Source organism: Hemibagrus wyckioides, linkage group LG17 (genome assembly GCF_019097595.1).
Source record: "Hemibagrus wyckioides isolate EC202008001 linkage group LG17, SWU_Hwy_1.0, whole genome shotgun sequence".
NCBI lineage: Eukaryota > Metazoa > Chordata > Actinopteri > Siluriformes > Bagridae > Hemibagrus > Hemibagrus wyckioides.
The window spans coordinates 17,159,871-17,180,704 of record NC_080726.1 but is presented as its reverse complement, the minus strand read 5'-3'; the positions used below and the strand labels follow the sequence as shown (position 1 = coordinate 17,180,704).

Here is a 20,834-nt window from a genome sequence, read left to right as displayed (position 1 = left end):
TGACTCCATGACACCTGAATATCTTTTACATTATCCCACAGGTATGTTCCCCCAGACCAAGCCAAGGTGGTAGCCTCGGTCCATGCCTCCATGTCGGGCTCGTCAGCCAGCAGCACAAACAGCACTCCAGAAGTGCGGCCGCTGAAAACCCTGCTGGGAGATCAAGCACCTGCTCTGCACCTTAGCAGAAACACACCCAGCCAGGTCAGAACACACCACACCTGTCTATTGCTGTGTTGCTTTTACCTTATTGCTAGCTTATGAATAAATTGTATATACACACACATACATCATTCATTATGCAGAACAAATAAACTCCCTGCTTCCTCTGATGGCTCCCTGCTGCCTATAATATCCACTATATAAAATATTAGTGACTGTCTCACTTTCTCACTAAAGTGTTCTCTCTAAATGTCTTTGTTGTCTTTCCCTGTTTGCTGTAAACTCCTGGCTCTGTCTGAATAGGTTTTTTTGTTTTTTGTTTTTTTACACACCTGCGTGTTTTGTCCCTCTCAGTCCCCTGTAGCGTCACGTGTTCAGTTGACCCATCAGGACAGGAAGTTCGATCTGCTCAGCGATTTGGGCGGGGACATCTTCTCCGCTCCGGCATCCCAGTCCTCGGGCAACTCGGGCTTCGCCAACTTTGCCAATTTCAATAGCCATCCAGGTAAACACTTCCTAACACTTTCTAGTTGGAGTGAAGTGACTAGAGCTGTAGTCCTGGTGCCAAATGATTTTATCATTTGTCCCATTTTAGTGGTGCCTTCATGAAATTCACTTCACTAGTTCATATTTCATTACGTCTCGTGATGACCGGCACGGTTTATTCCACAGTGTTCTTACATCTTGCATTTCTCATTGTCTGTTTGTGTGTGTGTTGTGGCCTCCAGCAGCACAGAATGCTAATTCTAGCACAGACTTTGCGAATTTTGATGCGTTCGGGAGTTCTGCTGCTGCTGCTGCCACCACCGCACCAAGTGCTGCGTTTCCTTCTGCCCCACAAGCACCATTTCAGCCTGCACAAACAGGTACACACACATACCATACTCATGTTCATTCATTTGCACTTCTTTTTCACCAACATCTCGTATCTCCTTACACTCCAGTGTGTTTACACCATGTACATGTCTGTCATGCTTCAGTCTGTTAAAACTCTGTTCTTCTGTTCTTCTCCACTTGTCTGGGTGGAGCCGTGTGCCAGTGTACTGCCTCTGATTGCTCATTTCATATTGATTTGGCTTGTTTTATTTCTTTATTTATTTTTTGCTTCCCTATGGGCTGTTTTTGTCTTTGGATTACTGAGTTGTTTTTTTTATTTCCTCTTTTTCCCCATCCCTTTGCCTTCTTATTTCACTGCGTATGTGTGTCAGCGTTCTCAGATCTGCCGGTCAGCTGCAGTGTGGGAGAATTTCCCTCCACGCTGCCCCTACTGGCTACTCAGAGTAAGTTGTGTGTGTGTTTGATTTTTCAATCAGACAGCGTGGCATATTAACTGTAATCCCTATGAACTATGAATTTGTACCGAATCTGACCACATGATTGAGTAAAAATAATGCAGAGCCTTGAGGGATTCGGTGCAGAATCTTCCTGATGTCTCTGACTTCTTATAAGGAGATCTTCACTAGTGTGGATTTTATTGCTAGGCTCAATTACACATTTTCACAGATAATCAAGCAGGATACAGTTTGTCTAGGTTCCAAATTCATCATTGCAGCACTGTCTGGTGGAAAAGTGCTTAGTGTTTGTGTGTGTGCACATGCATGCTCTTCTGTTGGCTTTTTAATTCCATAAACTGCTTACCTCTTCTCATGGGGAAGCTATGAATGTTGTCATCACCTGTATGTTATTTTTATTGTACTAGTGGAATTGTACATGTTCCTTCCTGTGTGTTTGTAGAAATGTAGGTGGCCCATATTTGGATTTTTCCTGACTCTCCTGAGAAATGAACAGAATGAAGTACATTCTCCTTCAAATGGCTCTGTCCCTGTTTTACTGTGTCCTTCTCTCCTACAGGTGGCTCAGCAGGACTAGCCAATGCCAACTTTGCCAACTTTGACAACTTCCCCAAGTCTTGCAGTGCCGACTTTGCCACGTACGGCTCCGCCCAGTCCAACTGCTCTGGGGGCGGGGTTAAGGCTGACGGAAGCGCTGTACCTGCTGACAGGTATGCTGCGCTTGCTGACCTGGACAACATCTTCAGCTCTGGCAAAACTGAACAAGGTACTCCTCAAACACACACAACACACAAATCTAATACCATTTAGTGTGATGTTCAATATCTCATTTTGGGGCTCACCATATTTTATGATTTTTCTAATGATCATGTTGATTTCTTCAGTCAGTCTGTATTACTCTGATCTCTTTTTTTTGTGTGTGTTTCTTTTGAAGGATCAAGCTCAGCTCCTCCCTCTGCAGGTGTGGGTCCGCCCCCTCCTCAGGTAGCCATGTTAGGAGGTGATCGCTATGCTGCACTGGCTGCACTAGACACCGCCTTCAGCGCCCCGGCCCCCAGTAACAGCAGCTTTGGCACTGCCACCAATACCCAGGGGTAAATAACACAAGCTAAAACACAACCCCCTACTGACACATTCCCTGTAATGTAGGAAGGAAAAAAAAAAACATTTTCCTAAAATACACTTTATATATTTATCATAAATGTGCTAATGTAACTGAGGCATGTATAAGCACATGTATATAAGATTTTCTCATGATCTCAATCATCTACATTTCATTTTCATCGTTCAACCAGAATAAAATAAACAGAATTTCAGCGAGGGCATCTTGAGTGAGGTTATGCTCCATAAATTGCTGCTTCTATTGTTTTTATTGCTGCTGCTGTTTTGCCTGTCTAGATTTCTGGCATCTCCAGCTGTAAGACATATTAGGTCTTGTTTTATTTCTGCCCAGCTGTAGTACGTGTTGGAAAACACTTCAGGTCTTTGCCCAGCATTTTTCTCTGGTATTTTCTTCTCACCATGGGTGTAAAGAGTGATTATTTGAGTTTTCATATTCTTCGTGTCATTATTAAGCGGTGTGTCAGTTCTCCTTTGACCATCTCTCATCAACAACTGCACACCATTCTGTGTAAACTCTAGAGACGGTTGTGCATAAATCCCAGGAGATCAGCAGTTTCTAAACCAGATCATCTGGCACCAAAAAACACACCATGGTCATTTTTATTATTCTGATGTTTGATGTGAACAGGAAGTGAAGCACTTGAGCTGTAGATGTATTATCTTATAGGGTGTAATGTTTTTCACATTGGGTTATTGCATGAATGTGAGGTCAGTGAGTGCATATTAACGACTGTTCTGTCAGAGGGCTGATGATATGTAGTGGGGTTTAGGCTACTGTTTCTGTGGTTTAATAAAAAGAACAAAACTGTACCATATAAACATACCATATAATGAGACCAACACAGAAATATCAAACAAGCAGGACCAGCCCTATCATTTTCCTGTTTTTGTTTGATTATAAAGGTTGCTGTATTTTTGACACAAACTTGCAACTTAAACACCCAGGATACCTCAAAACACTCACTCCTTCCTTAATCCCCTCTCTCCCTTCAGGCCTGTGTTTGGAGCTCCTCCTGGAGTAACTGCACCACAGCCCCAGCAGGCGGCGCTGCCCCAGGGTTTTGGAGGTAAACACTACAACATGTTAATAGTGATGTCAATGTTAATGGCTCTGAAATGATTTGTATGCCACTGGTGCCAAGGTCATTGGTTCCTCCCCTCCTTTGCCAGCGTGCACAGCTGCAGTAGAGCGGACTGGTGCCATGGGTAATTTAACCGTACAGTCAGAGTACTGATTTCAGCTGCAGGTGTCCCACGGAAATAACACTGCTCTGAGCAGACTAACTGACCTTGACACTGACTTCAACTTCAGAGGAGTTACTGTCTGTTTCTGATAAGACCGGCAATACCAAGGATGTTGCTGTTAGCTACATCAAAGACCATTCATGCTTAACAGACACACGTAAACAATGCGTCCCTCCTGTCTTGTTAAAACCTTACTTCATAAAACCAACCACAGAAATGGTGTTCAAAACCACCCATTATATCACCTCATTGTTTTACAATGACACACATTCATATAGGCCTAAAAAAAAAAAGATCCCACAGCTTGTACATGCTGAGACCGTTCACTAAGACCAGCTCTTTGTTCAGCATACATAGAAACCAGTCAAAACACATAAGACAGTATAAAGTGTCTCCTTTAGCCATCAGAGGAGTCAAGGCCACTTGCATGTATTTTGAAGCCTTGAACATCATTGTTCTTGGTCATGAAGACACAGAAATAACCATCAAGTAGATGGAGCAACATGAACCAGCAGGAACTACATTTGATGACCTCAGCAGATAAAAAGGACAAAGAAGTGTGTTAAGCAAAACGTTTTGTTTATTTTATTATTATTTATTTATTTATTTATTTTTAACCATGGGTTCTGATGGTTCAACTATTATGTGATTAGCAGCCTGGAAGAATCTTTGTGGAGACATGGTCCTCATAGACATGAAATTGGGTTCCATCAGATTCAGCTGATCCATGTGAAAGAGGGCTAAATGAAGAAAATGACCATCAAACAGCTGTGTCTGAGATGGCTAATAAGGTTAGGAAAGCTAACAAGCGAAAGGCGACTTTAGGCAGAGTTTTCAAAGATCTCACAGGGTAAAGAGATAGGACAGAGGACAGATGTATGATTTTGGAAGAGCTTGGATTGCTTGGTTCATGCACAAGAAGGTATTTTAAGAGCCATTATCCCTGAAAGTGACTAATATAACTGTTTGCTGATTTAGTTTCTTTTCTGTCTGTCAGGTCCATCAACAAACCCCTTTGTCTCTTCTGCTGCGCCTCCATCAAATCCATTTCAGGCCAATGGGAGACCAACAGCAGGTAAGAGTCTGGGATGGGATTTACTGTCTTGATCAAGGAAAGACAGAATGTTTTATCTATCTCTTCATAATTTTTAAGAGTATAATCCCAACCCGGAGCATGTGTCCATGTGAGGGATAGCTTGAGTAGGACAGCAGTAGCTCTGGGTGTCATCAGTTATTCAGGCCACCAGAAGGCGTTTCAGGAACCAGGACTAGTCTCGAGAGCAGGGTGGATTTTACACTTGTATGAGCTGGAGTTAAATAAGACAAATATAAAAATAATACATTTCCTCAGCTGAGAGGCAGTAAAGCTTTTGCTGCACATGTTGTTTTCCTCTTCATGCCTCCTCTTTACATCACAGTGTGACCAGCTGATTGCTCAGAAGATGTTGATTTAATTTTCTATAGCAGCAGCTCGGTCAGCTGCAAGCCAAATCCCAGCTTATTCACAGGGACACATGTGACTGATTGTATGTGGGGTTACAGTACAGAGTCAGATGTACGTGTCTGACTGTGTTTTTGTCGTGTGGAACAGAACTCACAGGAGTTTTTCAGGCCCAAGGCTACCCTGCAGCGTACTTTGGTATGGTCTTCATTTCCACTCTGCATCCTGAGTGCTGTGAACTTTAGCCTGGTTTTTTTTTTTTTTTTGGCTTTACATTTTTTTCTCTCTCTCTCGCTCTCTCTCGCTCTCTCTCGCTCTCTCTCTCTCTCTCTCTCGCTTCCATGTAGTGAAGCATCCCACTGCTGTGTGCTCTTGCCTCAACAACACAGGCAGCAATCTTTAGTATTTAGGCAACTCCTGAGAAATGGCAGAAGATTCATGTGGAAAACTTCTCTCCATTTTTCACATGAAAATCGGTCTAGCATTAAATTCTGCTTCCCACAAAAGTCTAAAGAGAGACAGACTTCATTCCAATTCCACTGAAAGATGCCATATCTACTTCGACATGTTTAACCTAATTAACTTCAGGATAAATAATATTACTGTCAAATTCTAGACTTCTATAGAATACCAAACTTATAAACAGTGAAACAAATCACACCAGTGAGGATTCCGTCTCTTCAGGGAGACTGATTATGTTTACTGCATTTGTTAAACTAGCTATTTATAGTATATATTTTGGTCAAAGTCTGATTTTTCATTGTTTTTCCAGAAATCAGCCACAGTGATATAAGATGGGTTTCCCAGACCACCGTGTGTGTGTGTTTTGGGGGGGATTTTCCACATGCAGCCCACTGAAGACTTTTGATTGGAATATTTTCCCTTTTGTTTTTGAAAGTCTAAATCAACTATAAATAAATAAAGAAATGCAATCTGATCTAGTGTAGACTGCTTCATGCTGCACGCTATTCACCTGTAATGTGAACATGTAATCAGACACTTATTAGGGCTGGGTTTCCACAGATTATACCTGACTAAAGACACCTGTGTAGAACTGGGATTAACCTGTCTGTAAAACCAGCATGTGTGTTAATGCAGTGTGTCTGCAGGAAGTGGTAGAAATGAGTGAACTCCTGGAAGTTTGATGTAGTGACTTCCAGATCTTGCATGTTGTGTGTGTGTGTGGTTTGTTTGTTTGTTTACCACATGTAGAGTATACAATGCCATGGTTATACCTTCAGAAGGGTTGTTCTGTGTGTTATCAGGGATTAAGTCCATATGAAAATATATTTCTATTACTGGAATGTTCACTAATACACTGTTATATAAAGCTCGTTCATTCCCATGTTCAGTTTCATATCCAGTGCCATACGAAAAAAATAAATAAAAAAAATCTTTAGTCTTAGTATGGTGCTCACTTGAAGACCCTGGTGAACATCTACAAGAGACTGTATGTGTGATTATGTCCTTTTCTGTCGTCACAGCCTCGTTTGGTCCCGGCTCTATGAGCATGCCAGCTGGCTTCAGTAACACGGCTGCCTACAACCTCCCCACGAGCTTCAGCGGAAACTTCCAGCAAGCCTTCCCTGGGCAGGGTTTCCCTCAGCCGCAGGCCTACACTCAGCAACCTAACGGTAGTAAGGGAGAATCTGATTAACATGGTTCGATACCTCAGTTGTAGCATCAACAGCGTTGAAACATTGTGTGTGTGCACATGTCTATAGGTGGAGGCTTTGCTGCATTTGGTCAAGGCAAAGCTGCTGTAGCCCAATTTGGACAGAACATGGCAGCACCTGGAGTAACCAATAACCCATTTTTGGTGTGTACTGATGTTTATATCTATATATACTTCTGCTTACTGTTGCAAATGAGCCTGAGTAACAAATCTGCAGAATTGTTCTTGGATGTGATGTTTGACTGAATTAAAGGAAGGTTGTGTCCATGTCTCTTCAGGCAGGAGCACCCGTGGCACAGTTCCCTGCAGGAGGCTCCTCCACAAACCCTTTCTTATAGCACCCCACTCCGAACAACACCCGGCGGCGTGGGACTCTCGCTTGCACCTCTTGCACTGTTTTGTTGTTCCAAGTAGCTTTAAAGACACGTTTCTAAAGACTTTTTTTTATCACGTTAGTACAAATTACATCATTACACCCGACGTTAAGGTGTAACCTGACGATCCATCTGTAACAACAGAAAACACAAAACAAGGTATTGGGGTGCCTACAGGAAGAAGCTCGATTCCTTCTTTCCTTTGCTGAAAATCTGTGAAATTTCCGGCCTGGAAATAATTGTCCGTTTGAGCTAAGTTATTTCAAAGTGTCCTGTGCATTTTAATGCTGCAGTCCTGTACATATCTATTTTCTCAGAAGGGGCAGAAATTTAGCTCGTGTGCATATCAGTATTTATATCTTAATCTCTCACATCCACATGCACAAAGAACCTGCTGTCCATCAGAAAGATGGCGGAGCTTACCTGCTTACTGCCCGTCCACCTAAAGGATGACGAGAGAGAGAGAGTGCGAGAGACTCTACCAAAGAGGAGCATCTCTACAATTTGCAATTTGTTTATCATCCTCCTCCTCCTCCTCCCGGCTGTAAGGAGTTTCAGACTGGCATCGCTCCCAGACTCTCACCTGGACAGGTGCTATACAGAGACTCTGAAACACATACCACTTAAGTCAAATGTTACATGAATTTAAGTTAAAGTAAGTGTGTGTGTGTGTATATATGTGTGTGCGCGTGTGCGTGCGTGTGTGTGCATACACACACATATATATATATAAATATATATATTAAATTGGATTTTAAATAAGAAACCACATGGTGCATTTCTTTGAGCTCCACTGGAGATCCCACCACCTCGACACACCTGCCCTCAGCTCCAGGTGAGTTTAAAATGTAAAGCTTTCACACTGATGTGACCAGGTTTGCTCATTTTTCTAAAATACCTGAAATTCTGACTCACATCGTCTATAAACATGTGGATCTTTTTGCTGAACTGAATGTCATTTTATGGTTTGTCAGTTAATTCATGAATAAATTTCCAACACTAAGGCATGTTAAAGTGCTTAAATACCGCTGTGTAGATCGCTAAAATATGATGCAAAAGATGCAGCAGAAGCACAGGAAGTGGGTGATGAAGATGAAGGTGCTCCTTCCAGTGCTAGTAAGAAAGTGGTGTGTGTGTTTACATTATGAACATGTCAGTTAAAGCTGTCTAATATTTTATTTATTTATTTTTCCATTAGCAGTATTTTGTGTAATAGCAAACACATCTGGACAGATGTAATCAGGCCAGCTGTTGGCCAGATTCTGAGGTTGCTTTTTGTGTTCATCCTGGAGCTCATAGTGGATTGAGACTGTGTGTACATGTCTATTTTTGGCGTTCTGAAAAAAAAAATCCCACTAGTTTTTATATGGAATTGAACCCACATGTTTTCAGCAGCCTACAGTAGAGTGTTTTGTCAGGTGACCTCAGAGTCTGACATTTCACTTTTTTTATACTGAGTTTCTTTCATCCAGCTGCACACACTCAGCTACTGCTCTCACTGGATACAACACGTTTACACAAGAAGCTGCCTCCTTACTGCAAAACCATTCAGCCTGAAATCCAAACCAGACCTGTGAGCTTAGAAGGTTGTCTGTGGGGGAAACACACTTTAATAACAATATAATGTCCTGTCCTCTGACCCTCTGGTGCTATATGCTAACATCAGATTCATTTTAGAGTAGCTTCATGGTTGGAGTCAACAACACGGTCATCCAGTGAACAGTCCAGCAGCTTGTCCTGAGCTACCTATTCTGTTTATAGCAGGAGGGGTGTGGGTGGGAGAGAGAGAGGAATTTTTTCAGCTTTTGCATGAAACACACATTTCTGATGTGCAGACATTATCCCCTCTGTAATTTCCCCCTTCTTTTTCTTAATCTGTGCAGTATTTTATCTCTCAGTAGAAATGGTTTTGTATGACGCACACTGTCTGCACCTACACTTTGCCTTTTAGATTTTGGTGGAAATGCAGCGTTTTTAAACTGGCTCAATCTGGCAACCTCAATAACTCTTCTGTCTGCAGCTTGTCCTTGAGCAGGAGACCGTGAGTCTAAATCGGTCCATTTCTAATGTCTCCACTACATTTTGGAATCCCTTTCAGCTGTACTGACTCCCTAAAGACTTTCAATAATAACTAAAAACCTCCTGAGGATGAGGGATTATTCTGTGGGCTAAACTGAACAGATACAAAAAGAATGGGCTAGACCAAAAAAATAATTCCATTTTACCTTTAACACTGATCAGAAATGTGATCAATTCTGCGTTTACTTTAACTTTCAGTTCAGTTTTCTATTAAAAGAATTGTACATGTTGCACAAGTCAGGACTCTCTTTTCCTTCTTCCTTCTAATGTCATTGTTTTATTGCTACTTGCTGGTAGCAAACATCAAAACCTGTACTTTTTTTCCCTGTTATTTTAATGCTCTGGTCCAAGCTCCAGGGTTCAGGGGTTGAGAATCGCTGCTTTAATCTACACCCTGATCACTGACCCTGAAATCACTGGCACTGGATACTGCTCAGTACATCAGTTTGTTTCTCTCACGTATGCATCCCTCTGTGACCCCATCAACGTCTGTCTGCAGTTTCTACACATCCATACACACGACGGCTGATGATGGAGACCGGTCACATGTAGGGTCTATGTGCAGACAAACAGGGAAATCTTCATATCACAGTCGCTGCTTCTGGCTACTACACCAGTCGCAGGACCTGAGAAAGCTACAACGTGGAGCGAAGCCAGTTGACCTCTTCTTTCCTGTATTAGAAATGCAGGACCCCTATGCTCAGAGAAGTGGAGGACATTTAAAACAAGAATAAACTGTGACAGACTGCTGGATTTCTCTCATTAAACCAGAACACTACAGTCCTCTCAGTGCTTAGGGCTGAAATCACTGTAGAATGAGACACACTCCTCGAAGCATGACAAAGCACCGCTACATACTTTGTGTGTGTTAACTGCTCTAGTCATCTCACTGGCCTCACTTTATAACCATCACACACACAGATGGAACAGCTTGGCCTCCATACAGGAACATTTCTTCTTAAAATGGATGGTCTTATTTGATTTTATCTGGATTTTGGCTGACATTTTTATGTAAATATATCTTAATACCATTTACAAGAAACAGCTGGTTTAAAAAAGAAAGAAATATTACTTGCTGTGTGTTCTAGTTACACAATATCACAGTTTCTCATGTAAATGCTTGTATGTATGAATGATTGCTGAAATAAATCTGTTCATATCATATCGAGTTTGGGTTTCTGTTTGTTTGGAGTTTCAACATGTTCCCTGTGTCGGTGTTGGGTTCTCTGGTTTCTTCTTACCTCCCAAAAACATGCCAGTAGATGAATTTGTGAGGGACCGGTATCCCATTTGCAGTCATGATCTGGATCCACTGTGGCCCTGATCAGGATACAGCTGCAACTGAAATAAAGTGAGTAACACCAGTGTCTGTACTACTGCAGTATAGCTATCAGAAATATAACAGTGCTATTCAAGCTATAGCTTAAAATAGATGTCTGTTTTTTTTATTTTATTCATAAATATATGTGTAAATTAGTCGAAGTAAATGAAGTTGCTGCACTTGCAGGTGCAACTTAGAGCTCAGAGTCAGGAAAGACTCTTTTTTTTTTTTTTTTCCTCTGTGTGCACAGAACCTCCTTTTTCAAACCCTGGGTTTTGTTGTGAAGGTAGTTACATGCTCAAAGAATGTAAGAATTTTTTTCCTGAAATGCATAGGGACCACATCAGCTGTAATGTTTGGTCTCAAAAGCATCATTAAAAAAAATCATATATGGAATGATGGGGGAAGTCGTTTTCCTTGGGGGTGGGAGTAAAGTGGAGGTCTCAGAACCTCACACTTGTGTTTTGGGCATTAGCTTTCAGTCCACCAGGTTTCTCCAATCATCAGCTTCGACTCTTAATTCTGGCTTTGGTGTCAGTCAGCATCTACTGGTGCAGGACGAAGACGTGCGAGAGCTTTAGGATATTTCAGAGCTGTGAACACGTCCACAAGCTCTGGACACAAACCAAGCTTTCATCTGAAGAAGACGACTTTCACTTGAATTCTCTCTGGCCAAATGCTCAGCAGCAGAAACTGCACTGTACTTGCATTAAAACGCTTAGGAATCGTTTCTAATGCTTCACACCCCTTTCTTTATCATAAACATGTCTTCATTCCATCCAGATAAGGTTAGTGAGCTAGATCCACTAACAGAAAAGCTGCTAAAACACGGAGCATGATGTTCTCCTTAGACATTTCTGCATAAGCTGGTATTTATTTACTCTAACACCTGTTTATCTTGAGCTCCCCCTGGCGTTAGTTAGTGGTATTGTTAGAATTGTTCAATTATTTTTATTTACTATTTATATATTTATTTTAATATATATTTAGATTCTTTTGTTCTTTATAGTCTTTTATTCATGAGCCATTATATTTGTATCATTTTATATTGCATATCCCCCCCGAAACAAACAGGAAGCCACAGTATGTTGTTCCGGAGCACTTTTATTATTATTATTATTATTATTCTTTTTTTTTTTTTCCTAACTTCACCTGTATTGTGTAAGCCCCGCCTCCTCGCTCTGTGATTGGTTACTCGTATCAAATGGTCCGCGATCGCATTGGATATTAATTCATAGAGTCGCTTTCTATTCGCTGGACGGCAAAGTCAGCTACAACGACGCCGGAGAAGCCGGATATGTCAGAATAGGAGTAGGAAAACAATTCCAGCATGGCGGTCTAAGAAAAGGTCTGAGGCTAGATAAACTAGCAGTGGAATAATGTGGACGACTTTGGGTAATTATCCTTACTGTACTTTTCGTGACGCGTGTGTGTGTGTTTATACGAGTTGATTGTTTCTTTTTTTTCCAGGTTAGTGAAACAGTGTGTTCCTGAGAATCAGCGGAGAGAGAGAGAGAGAGAGAGAGAGAGAGAGAGAGAGAGATGCCAAGATTCACAGAGACGGATTAAAAGCCCTCAGGATGTCCAGCCCGGTGTGAGGAGCTGCTTAAACCCGCTCAGGGTCGCAGGATGGCGGCTGAGAGTGCAGCAGGTCACCGCTTGTGACTCGCCTCATCGCAACTGCGGCATACACACACACACACACACACAAACACACACACAAACACACATAAACACGCACACACCGTGTGTTTCATTACAACCTGTCAAGTCAAATAACCAACACAGCACGGTAATCCTGTCCGTCATATATTTTTGAAGCTTTTAAAATGAGTTAACTCATGTTATTTTATATTATAGTACTTGTACTTCAATTACTTTACTTTGCAAGTGATCACCTTCATGCCCTCTATTCTCCACTAGAGAAGCCCTATTTAAACGCTGTTAGTTTCTCAGGGTGATGGCTTTCGGGTTAATTCTGTCTGTCAGATGAATACAGTTAAAGGTGGGACGGTGACCTGGAGGCCACAGCCGTGGCAGGATGCTGACAGTGGAGGTGGCGAGCCTCTCTCAGACAGCGACTCGGAGGAAGAGGATTTTCCAGATGACACAACTACTCCCTTAGGAGAGTACGTCACTGAGGGTGAGACACTTACTGCTCCAAACAGCCGAATGTTATTGCGTCCCTGACCATGACACTTGACCGTATTGTCCTTGTACAACATGCTGTTATCATGAGCTCCACTCCTCTAGAAGGTTTTCCACTAGATGTTGGAGTTGTGGCTGTGGGGATTAATGAATCATCAATCAGATTCAGATACAAGAGCATTAGTGAGATCAGACTGTAAGAGTGTGAGGAGGTTTTGGGGTTCAGTGAGGTTGAGTCAGAGTCAGGGCTCTGTCAGGGTTCAGTGAGGTTGAGTCAGAGTCAGGGCTCTGTGAGTTCTTCACTCAGATCTTCACGCAGCAGGTCTTCATAGAGCCGCTTTGTGCACAGGGAACATAAGTGGATTGTTAATTAACAAAGAGAAACTTATTATGGGGAAAGTCTTGAGTGTAACCAGTGGATTGTTACAGTGAGTGCATTTTTCAGCATGTGAAAATCAAGTCCAAAGTCTTTCCTGTTTCTTGGGAGGAATCAAGGCCGTTTTGAAAGAGATAAAAAGAAAAGCTGCTGAGGTGATAACAGGTGCTAACTTCTTGCTGACTGAATTACAAATGGCTAAAAGCATGATAATAATAATAAACAATTTATTTAATTAAAAAAAATAAGTCATGGTTTATTTTCCCATAACCGCACACCCCAAACACTTAATTCTTTACTTAATACGTGTATCTAGTTCACTTAGGTCTCTTCATACGAGTGATCTAATGAGCTCCAGATTTTTCTCACCTTCTCTGTTTCCTCTCGCAGGCTTAAAGCAGCTACTTGATGCTCAGCAGTTGTGTGATGTCACTCTTTTAGTGGAGGGAAAGAAGTTCATGTGCCACAGGTGAGTCTCCTATATATATATATATATATATATATATATATATATATATATATATATATATATATATATATATATATATATATATATATATATATATATATATATAATTATATAATTATTTTGCTGATCAGTTAATCTGGTTATTATTTCTCAAGGCTGTAACTGTAATATAACCCTCCTGTAACATTTGTCGTCTGTCACAGCATGAGAATATCATCACGTGTCCTAAAATCAGTGAAATCTACTCCAAAGCTTCAGCTGTCGTGTAATCAGATCAGTGAATCGACTCTATTTGTGATCGACTTCAGTTTGACCTGAAAAGAAGGAAGGTGCCTTGATCAGTTTATCAGCAAGAAAACAGTTCATGGATTTTAAATAGCTTTCATACACGACTCTGCACAAAACACACACTTCATGCAGAGTATCGACTTTTAAGGGCAAAGTAACTCAAGATAATGTTTTCTGATAGCAGTACAGATAAATATGAACACAAACGTCCATCCAGTACACTGCACTTTTACTCTTGTTCACGTTCCCACTGATTACAAAGTGAGACATCACTGACATGAAAGCACACATTAAGGTCGACATAAACGTCTCCATCTTTGGTTTGCCCGATGTTTTTATTTATTTGCATGATTTTGTTGATTGGTCGTTGCAGCATGTTTGTCGTGTGTAGAAAGTAATACAAGGTCGTGTTTTTAATCTGTTTGTTGCAGAGTTCTCTTGGCTGCTGTCAGTCCGTACTTCCGTGCCATGTTCACCAGCCCCCTGGTGGAATCTCGGCTCACTGAGATCCGTCTGGAGGAGGTTACGCCATTGGTCATGGAGATGGTGATCCAGTTCGTCTACACAGGCGAAGCTGGACTGAGCCTCGAGACTGCAGAGGACTTGTTTGTGGCAGCCAACCGTCTTCAAGTCATGCCTTTGCAGAATCTGTGTTCAAGGTAACAGATGCATTCTTCCTCTTTTAGATGTGATTGTGATCTCTCTGTGTTGATTCAGCAGAATGTGCTGTTGGGTTGTTTGGTTTGGTTTAGTTTCTTGCTGCACAAAATTAAAGGAATGAAAATCAGTAAAGGGAAGCTGAGAATCTTCAGTTACACAGTACACCGATGTGGTAGTTTTACCTGATGAGATATCTTTGTTGTTTGTGTACTATAATGAAACACTGTATAGATGATTAGCTAGTAGGAATAAAACACTCATCTCTGTTTCTTCAGGTTCCTCTTTGAACACCTTTCTGTGGAGAACTGTTTGGGTATGTACTCTCTGGCACGCTCACATCACGACCAGCTGTTGCTCAGAGCCTCTTTGAGGCTGGTGGCTCAGCATTTCCCTCGAGTGGCACGGCAGCGAGACTTTCTCCTGTTGGACCCGGGCACCTTGGAAAGCCTCCTGGAGTCGGACCGGCTCGGAGTGGAGTCTGAGACGGAGGTCTACGATGCAGCACGGCGCTGGGCAGAGCACCGGCCCGCCGAACGCTATGTCCACATGCCCTCTCTGCTTCGTCACTTGCGCCCGGGTCTGCTGGCCCCTGAGGAGAGCCGGCGGCTCAATAAAGAGCTTGGGCCGAGGGCAGGCACTGAGGGTATGGGAGGTCCTCTGAGGCCCCGGGAGGGAATGCTAGAGAAGAAGATTGTTTGCGTGGACCTTAAGCCCAGGGAAGACGAGGCTTTACGAGAGAGTGACTACACAGTGGATTGTTTTGACCCACGCACGGGAAAGTGGGAGAAACTTTCAGCCCTGGGATCTTTGCTGTGTCCAGGCTGCACAGCTGTCGGTGGCCGGCTCTTTGTAGCTGGTGGCATTTTAAGAACAGGTCAGGTTTCATCATCAATGCACGAGTACGATGTTGTGCTGGACCGCTGGATATCACGGCCATCCATGGAGCAGCCACGCGCCATGTTCGGCCTCCTGGGCTCTGGAAACTTTCTCTATGCCCTGGGTGGCTGCAATCGATCAGCCCTGCTTGACACTTGTGAAACGTTTGACCTCACTACATTAACGTGGGCACCGGGTCCGCGTTTGCCGTTACCGCTGCGCTCTTTTGCCTGCGCCACGCTACGAGGCCGGCTGTATTTGCTCGGTGGCGCCACGTTGGAGCAGAACAGGGCCATGGTGCATGCTGGTGTGCTCATCTACCACACCAGTACGAGGACCTGGAATCGTATTGGCCTTGACTCTGGTGCCACCTGCCTGGCTGGAGGAGTAGCGGTACGTGGAGGAGTGTGTGCTGTTGGCGGGTACATGCGCGATGCTGCTAAATTTCTAGACGGTAATTACACCCAGCTGGAACCACTCGACGCCACCGGCCGAGTTCTGTTTTTCAGAGAAGGAAGGGCAGTGGGGACGGACCGAGACGTCATGGCCGGAGTGGAGAGAATGGGAGGTGGTGGAAGTGACCGTGCTCCCAGTCCGGTTGTTTTTCCAGGTCTGCCACGGCGCATAGCTGCCGCAGGCGTAGCGAGGTGGAAGCGCAGGATTTACGTACTGGGTGGTGAGAACGGCTCAAGGTTTTACGACAGTGTGTACTGCTGGAAGCCTGGCTGGAGGAGCTGGGTCCAGAGACGTGAGAAACTGCCGGGAGAAACAGGTGGAGTGAGCCAGTTTGGGTGCACCACTCTAAAGTTCCCCAAAAAACACATCTTGGCACGCATTAGAACAGCCCTGGAGAAGCAGGGGAAGGAAAAGAGACGGAAACGAAAGACGGAGGATGTGGAAAGAAACCGGAACACCAGAAGGGCAAATCAGGAAGTCTGATTTTATTTAAGGACTATGTTTGGGACTCGTCCCTTTCAGTCGTCCCAATATTAAATCTTTCTCACTGTACCATTTATGTTTTGTCTTCCCAAGAAACAGACATCACATTGGCAGCTAATGTGTCTGTTGTTTTGAAGGCTCCTCTATCTCACTGCTTTGTGTTTGAATGCAGATTTTTAAGGTTGGATGCTGCTAAATGTTCCGTAAAGCATGTTCAGCCTGGTAACTTACTGAAATGTCTCTTGAATGTATAAAATAACAAGCAGCTGAAATCGTACTCAAGAACTACACAACAATCAGAACGACTCCACTCTGAAACCGAGCAATAAATCAGGTCTAACCTCCTATTCAGACTGGATTAGTTTCTTCTTTTCCAGAAAATATTATCATGTGTTCTGAACCCAGGAAAAGGAAAGGTTATTTTCATTCACTTCCAGTGGGCCTGAGTGTTTCTCAAATAATAGAATTCTGACATTTGCAAATATAATTCATTTCTTTTGCCATTTCATGGCCTCCCAGTTTAGACAGTTTGTATTAAAATAATTCTACTATGATAAAGCAATGAGGCAAATTGTATTACTGCAAAAAAAGTCCAGCAAGAGGCTGCTGCTGAAACCAGAGGCTTTAATCAAACCTTGTATGTATTTTAGTCTCCAGTTTTCTTTACAGAGGTGTGAAGAGAGATGTTCTGTTTTGATGAACCCAACTCCTATATAGAACTAATGCTGTCTGAATAGGGCCCAAGTGTTTAAACCCAAAACTGATGCTTTAAAATGAAACTCGATGCAAAATGAAGCTTAAGCACATCATCTGTTAATGAAATGAAATTTCCATTTTTGTACATTTTTGGTTTGTTTTTAAAAATATTAATTTTACTGCAGTGTTTAAAGTTACGAGCACGTTGATGTCAATAGCCATCTAAACAATTCTATCGGTGAAGAAACTGAGATGATTTCGCTGTTGAGAATTACAGAAGCGGGTCGTTCCACACCACCTGAAATACAGTGTTATAACTTGCCGCTAATGTTAGCGTTTATCTGAGCCTTATTATTGTATTGTAGTCTGTGTACAACATGCCTTTGATTTATTGCCTTATCGTTGCGGCTTTTAGTTCGGTGCATCAGGAGCACGAGAGGATGGTTTCATCTCCAAATCTAAAACACTTTAACAGCAAATAACACACTAGTGACATCATATGACAGTTTAACATCCTAATCAGTTCTAGTTTAAAGAACAATGGCAGTAAACTGGTACATCACAAACTGTCCAAATATTTACTGAAGCCATCAGAAGCAGAATCTCCTCCCTGAACCCCACCAGTAAATATTCTCTTCATCTGCTTTTATTCAGTGCATCAGCAGCACCAGGGAGTTATGCATCATCAAGCTTCTCTGAAAGTATAGGAACAGCGAGAGCAGATCTTCTGTTTTTCACTTCACACATCAGAAGACCATAAGACTTTGATAGAACACACAATTTTTGTAGGTGAGCAAAATTATTGGAACAGTCTCAATGTAATGAGACCAAGGATCATAAGCAGATCCTTCATTTCTCCTCACTTTGGCCGTGGTTCATCTCAGTTTCAGAACTTTTGTGGCTTTTCTCTGTACCTCCAGGTTGTGTCCAGTGCTTGTGTTATGTCTCTATTCATTTTTTTCCCCTTTACTCTCTGCTTGCAACGGAATTTAAAATCGCTTAACCTGGTTAAATATCAGGAAATGAAAGCTGGAATTCCGGTCTTCCTTCTTATATTTCATCTTTAGATCTTAAGAAATATCTATAGCCACAACAGAAGAATGGCCTTGCTGTTCCAATACTTCTGGATGGTCCTCTGTAACCCATGAAATCATGAAAGTATCAGACGGCTGATTTTCTGTATTTTCTTCTTATGTATATGAACATAACAGAGCACGTTTTACCAGAGCCAGAAGAATGAAAACTCCTCATCGAGAACAGGTCGCAAAATGGACCTGGTTTGTGATACAGTGAGCTTTTTTTGAATTGATTATATGCTACTTTGCATCACAATAAATCATTTTTACTGCAGGTTGATGTTGTGGCATCATTCAGCTTCATATTCAGAGCTAAAATGATCACTAACCTCATTTCATTGTAGTTTTCAGTAAACATCGTTAAGACCCAGTTGTCTATACTGGTGCCTTTAGGTATTTATTGAAGCAAACTAACGGCCCATTATAGTGAACGAGACACAAAAAAGAAGTGTCATGTTGGTTATATTGTGTTAATGTTAACTTGACCTCAGAGTTTTATCAGCACTCGGACCCTTCCCACGTCTGAAAGCGCACACATTCGATTAACTTTACACACTGTGAGTGTTTATCAGTAACCCTTTTATCTCCTAGTGATGGTAAAGACTGTGTAGAATTTTGATTGTCCAGTTAAGAAAGAAGTACACAAACAAACTCATTTCTGAGTGTATATTTCACAAGAGAGAAGTACCTGTACATTTCACTACACCTTTCCTTCCACTCTCTCCTGGAGTACAGACTGGGACCTGACTGTATTTCACACTTCACCACTAAAACACTCCAACGCTGTACCTGCATCTGGAAGATATTCAAGGCTCAGCATCCTGTCAGTGGCTAAATGATGTTAAGCGGCTAAGCTTCAACTCGACGCAAAACGTCCAAATGAACCTGTAAGAAACTACAGCTTTAATTTTTTAGGCCTATATGAATTAGGCCACAAAGATCAATTAAAAACCAGGAAAATCTAACGGCAATCATAAATGGTCCTGTAAATAAAAATGTGTGTATTGCATGTGTTTGTAATGTTTTCTGTCTTCTGTGGATAAAGGGGTGGGGCTAAATCCATTATATTTGCAAGTATTTTTCAGAGATTCCCTAACAAAGAAATAAAGATGTGGTGATGGACTAGGATGGCGGACCTCCTGACAGCAGTAAAGATACAAGACTGCCCAAAGCATCAATTAACCCCATCCATCATGTGTGGTGACAAGACCCAATCCCAAAGCGCTAATCAATGACCTACACTGAATCCATGTTCCAGTTGTGGTGAATTTGCCTAGTGGAATGGAGCCATAACCAGTGTGCATGAGGTGATGTCTTGATGACGGGCAATGTTCTCTGAGGGCTGAAGGACGACAACCTACTGCAGGGCTTCACTGCCCCTGGGCACCTGTCTGAGATGGGGGGGTGTAATCTGTGTAAAGGAAGTGATGTGATGCTTCAGGGCCAAAAGCATCAAAGGGGGGGACTGTAAGAAACTACAGACTGCCTCAACCCAGATACTACTCCTACACAGTACTTCATCAGAAAGAGCTCATTCCCAAAAAGGCTTACATATCATATAGAAATATGTTCAGTTCAATTCAGTTTATCTGTATAGTATTTTTATATTAGCTTAAAGCAGCCTTACCAAACATTTAGAACACTTAATCCAATCAATTATTAGTATGGGAGCGGCAGCAAGACATCAAGGGCCATCACTAAACAAAGGGTAAACGTGAGCGTGATTACCATTTAGTATCGCCTGATCATTTGGGTGATAACACCTGTAACAATACCAAGTCAAGGTGTACGTGACTGTAATTACCATTTAAAGACATCTGGCTAGACAGAGCATCAACTGGCCATTCGGGTGATACTCAGTTCTTACACTCAATTTACATTTAAAGTGAAACTCATTTAAATTACACATGGGAAACAGTGCATAAAATGTTTGAGCAGGATCTGTCCTATGTTCTTTTTGACTCTGATGAACCCAAAGTACTTCATGTACTATATGATTTTTGACATCCTCATCGTTTTATTTTCCTTACAAACCCCAGTGCTGGACCCAGTGACCTGCAGAGTTTGATGTTTTCCTCCTGTTGGAACACCTGATCCAGCTCATAAAGAGTGTGATAATTAGCTGATCAGGTTTATTTGTCAGTTGGGAATAATTTGCAAACTTCACTAATCAGCCAATCAATAAAAGGTTATAATGGCTTGTATTTTATAACACAAATCTACAGTATTTAGCTTTGATTGACAGAACTCTAGTTCTTGATCACTGATATGGCATCATGACCCACTGCCCCACTATCCTGCCCCACCACACCGTTCTGCCCCACCCCACCGTTCTGCCCCTTGAAACTGGGTTTGATCCTGAGTTTGGGTTACTGCTTGGAAGGAATTTCATATGTTCTGTGTTTCCTCCAACCTTTCAACCACATACATGGTAGATGGACTAAGTGTGTGTGTGTTTTGCCTTGTAATGAATTTGCTTCCCTTCCAGGGTGTGGAAGACCCAGTGCTCGATATGATCACCTCTGGATTTATCTGAGTTTAGATGAATTGATGAATGTGTGTGAAAGCTTGAGAAACAGAATGTATGTTTAGGAG

The 20,834-nt window shown here is 42.2% G+C and overlaps 2 protein-coding genes across 9 annotated transcripts in view; both read left to right on the top strand.

Annotated features, from left to right (window-relative positions):
- agfg1a (ArfGAP with FG repeats 1a) overlaps positions 1 to 8,077 on the top strand; it is a 32,662-nt gene extending 24,585 nt beyond the window's left edge. Inside the window, exons 4-14 of one of the 7 annotated variants that reach the window (XM_058413527.1) lie at positions 42 to 204; positions 517 to 667; positions 894 to 1,028; positions 1,371 to 1,442; positions 2,014 to 2,220; positions 2,389 to 2,548; positions 3,570 to 3,643; positions 4,819 to 4,896; positions 6,747 to 6,899; positions 6,987 to 7,081; positions 7,216 to 8,077. In XM_058413527.1, coding sequence (XP_058269510.1) covers positions 42 to 204; positions 517 to 667; positions 894 to 1,028; positions 1,371 to 1,442; positions 2,014 to 2,220; positions 2,389 to 2,548; positions 3,570 to 3,643; positions 4,819 to 4,896; positions 6,747 to 6,899; positions 6,987 to 7,081; positions 7,216 to 7,275 — 1,348 coding nt within the window. In that variant the 3' untranslated portion in view covers positions 7,276 to 8,077. Of the gene's footprint in view, positions 1 to 41; positions 205 to 516; positions 668 to 890; positions 1,029 to 1,370; positions 1,443 to 2,013; positions 2,221 to 2,388; positions 2,549 to 3,569; positions 3,644 to 4,818; positions 4,897 to 6,746; positions 6,900 to 6,986; positions 7,082 to 7,215 lie in introns of all 7 variants that reach the window. The other 6 variants (XM_058413526.1, XM_058413528.1, XM_058413530.1 and 3 more) reach the window with 6 other exon arrangements.
- A 3,872-nt stretch (positions 8,078 to 11,949) lies between these two features.
- si:dkey-260j18.2 (uncharacterized protein LOC325231 homolog) lies at positions 11,950 to 17,693 on the top strand. 2 transcript variants are annotated; one of them, XM_058413071.1, is made up of 6 exons: positions 11,950 to 12,106; positions 12,182 to 12,503; positions 12,701 to 12,854; positions 13,626 to 13,704; positions 14,424 to 14,651; positions 14,928 to 17,693. In XM_058413071.1, exons 3-6 carry the CDS (start codon positions 12,701 to 12,703, stop codon positions 16,465 to 16,467), a joined length of 2,001 nt encoding a protein of 666 aa, XP_058269054.1. In that variant the 5' UTR covers positions 11,950 to 12,106; positions 12,182 to 12,503; the 3' UTR covers positions 16,468 to 17,693. The 2 variants fall into 2 exon arrangements, with proteins under 2 accessions (XP_058269054.1, XP_058269055.1); XM_058413072.1 differs by lacking the exons at positions 11,950 to 12,106; positions 12,182 to 12,503 and adding an exon at positions 13,908 to 14,033 and having other exon boundaries at positions 12,836 to 12,854.
- Positions 17,694 to 20,834: the final 3,141 nt, after the last annotated feature.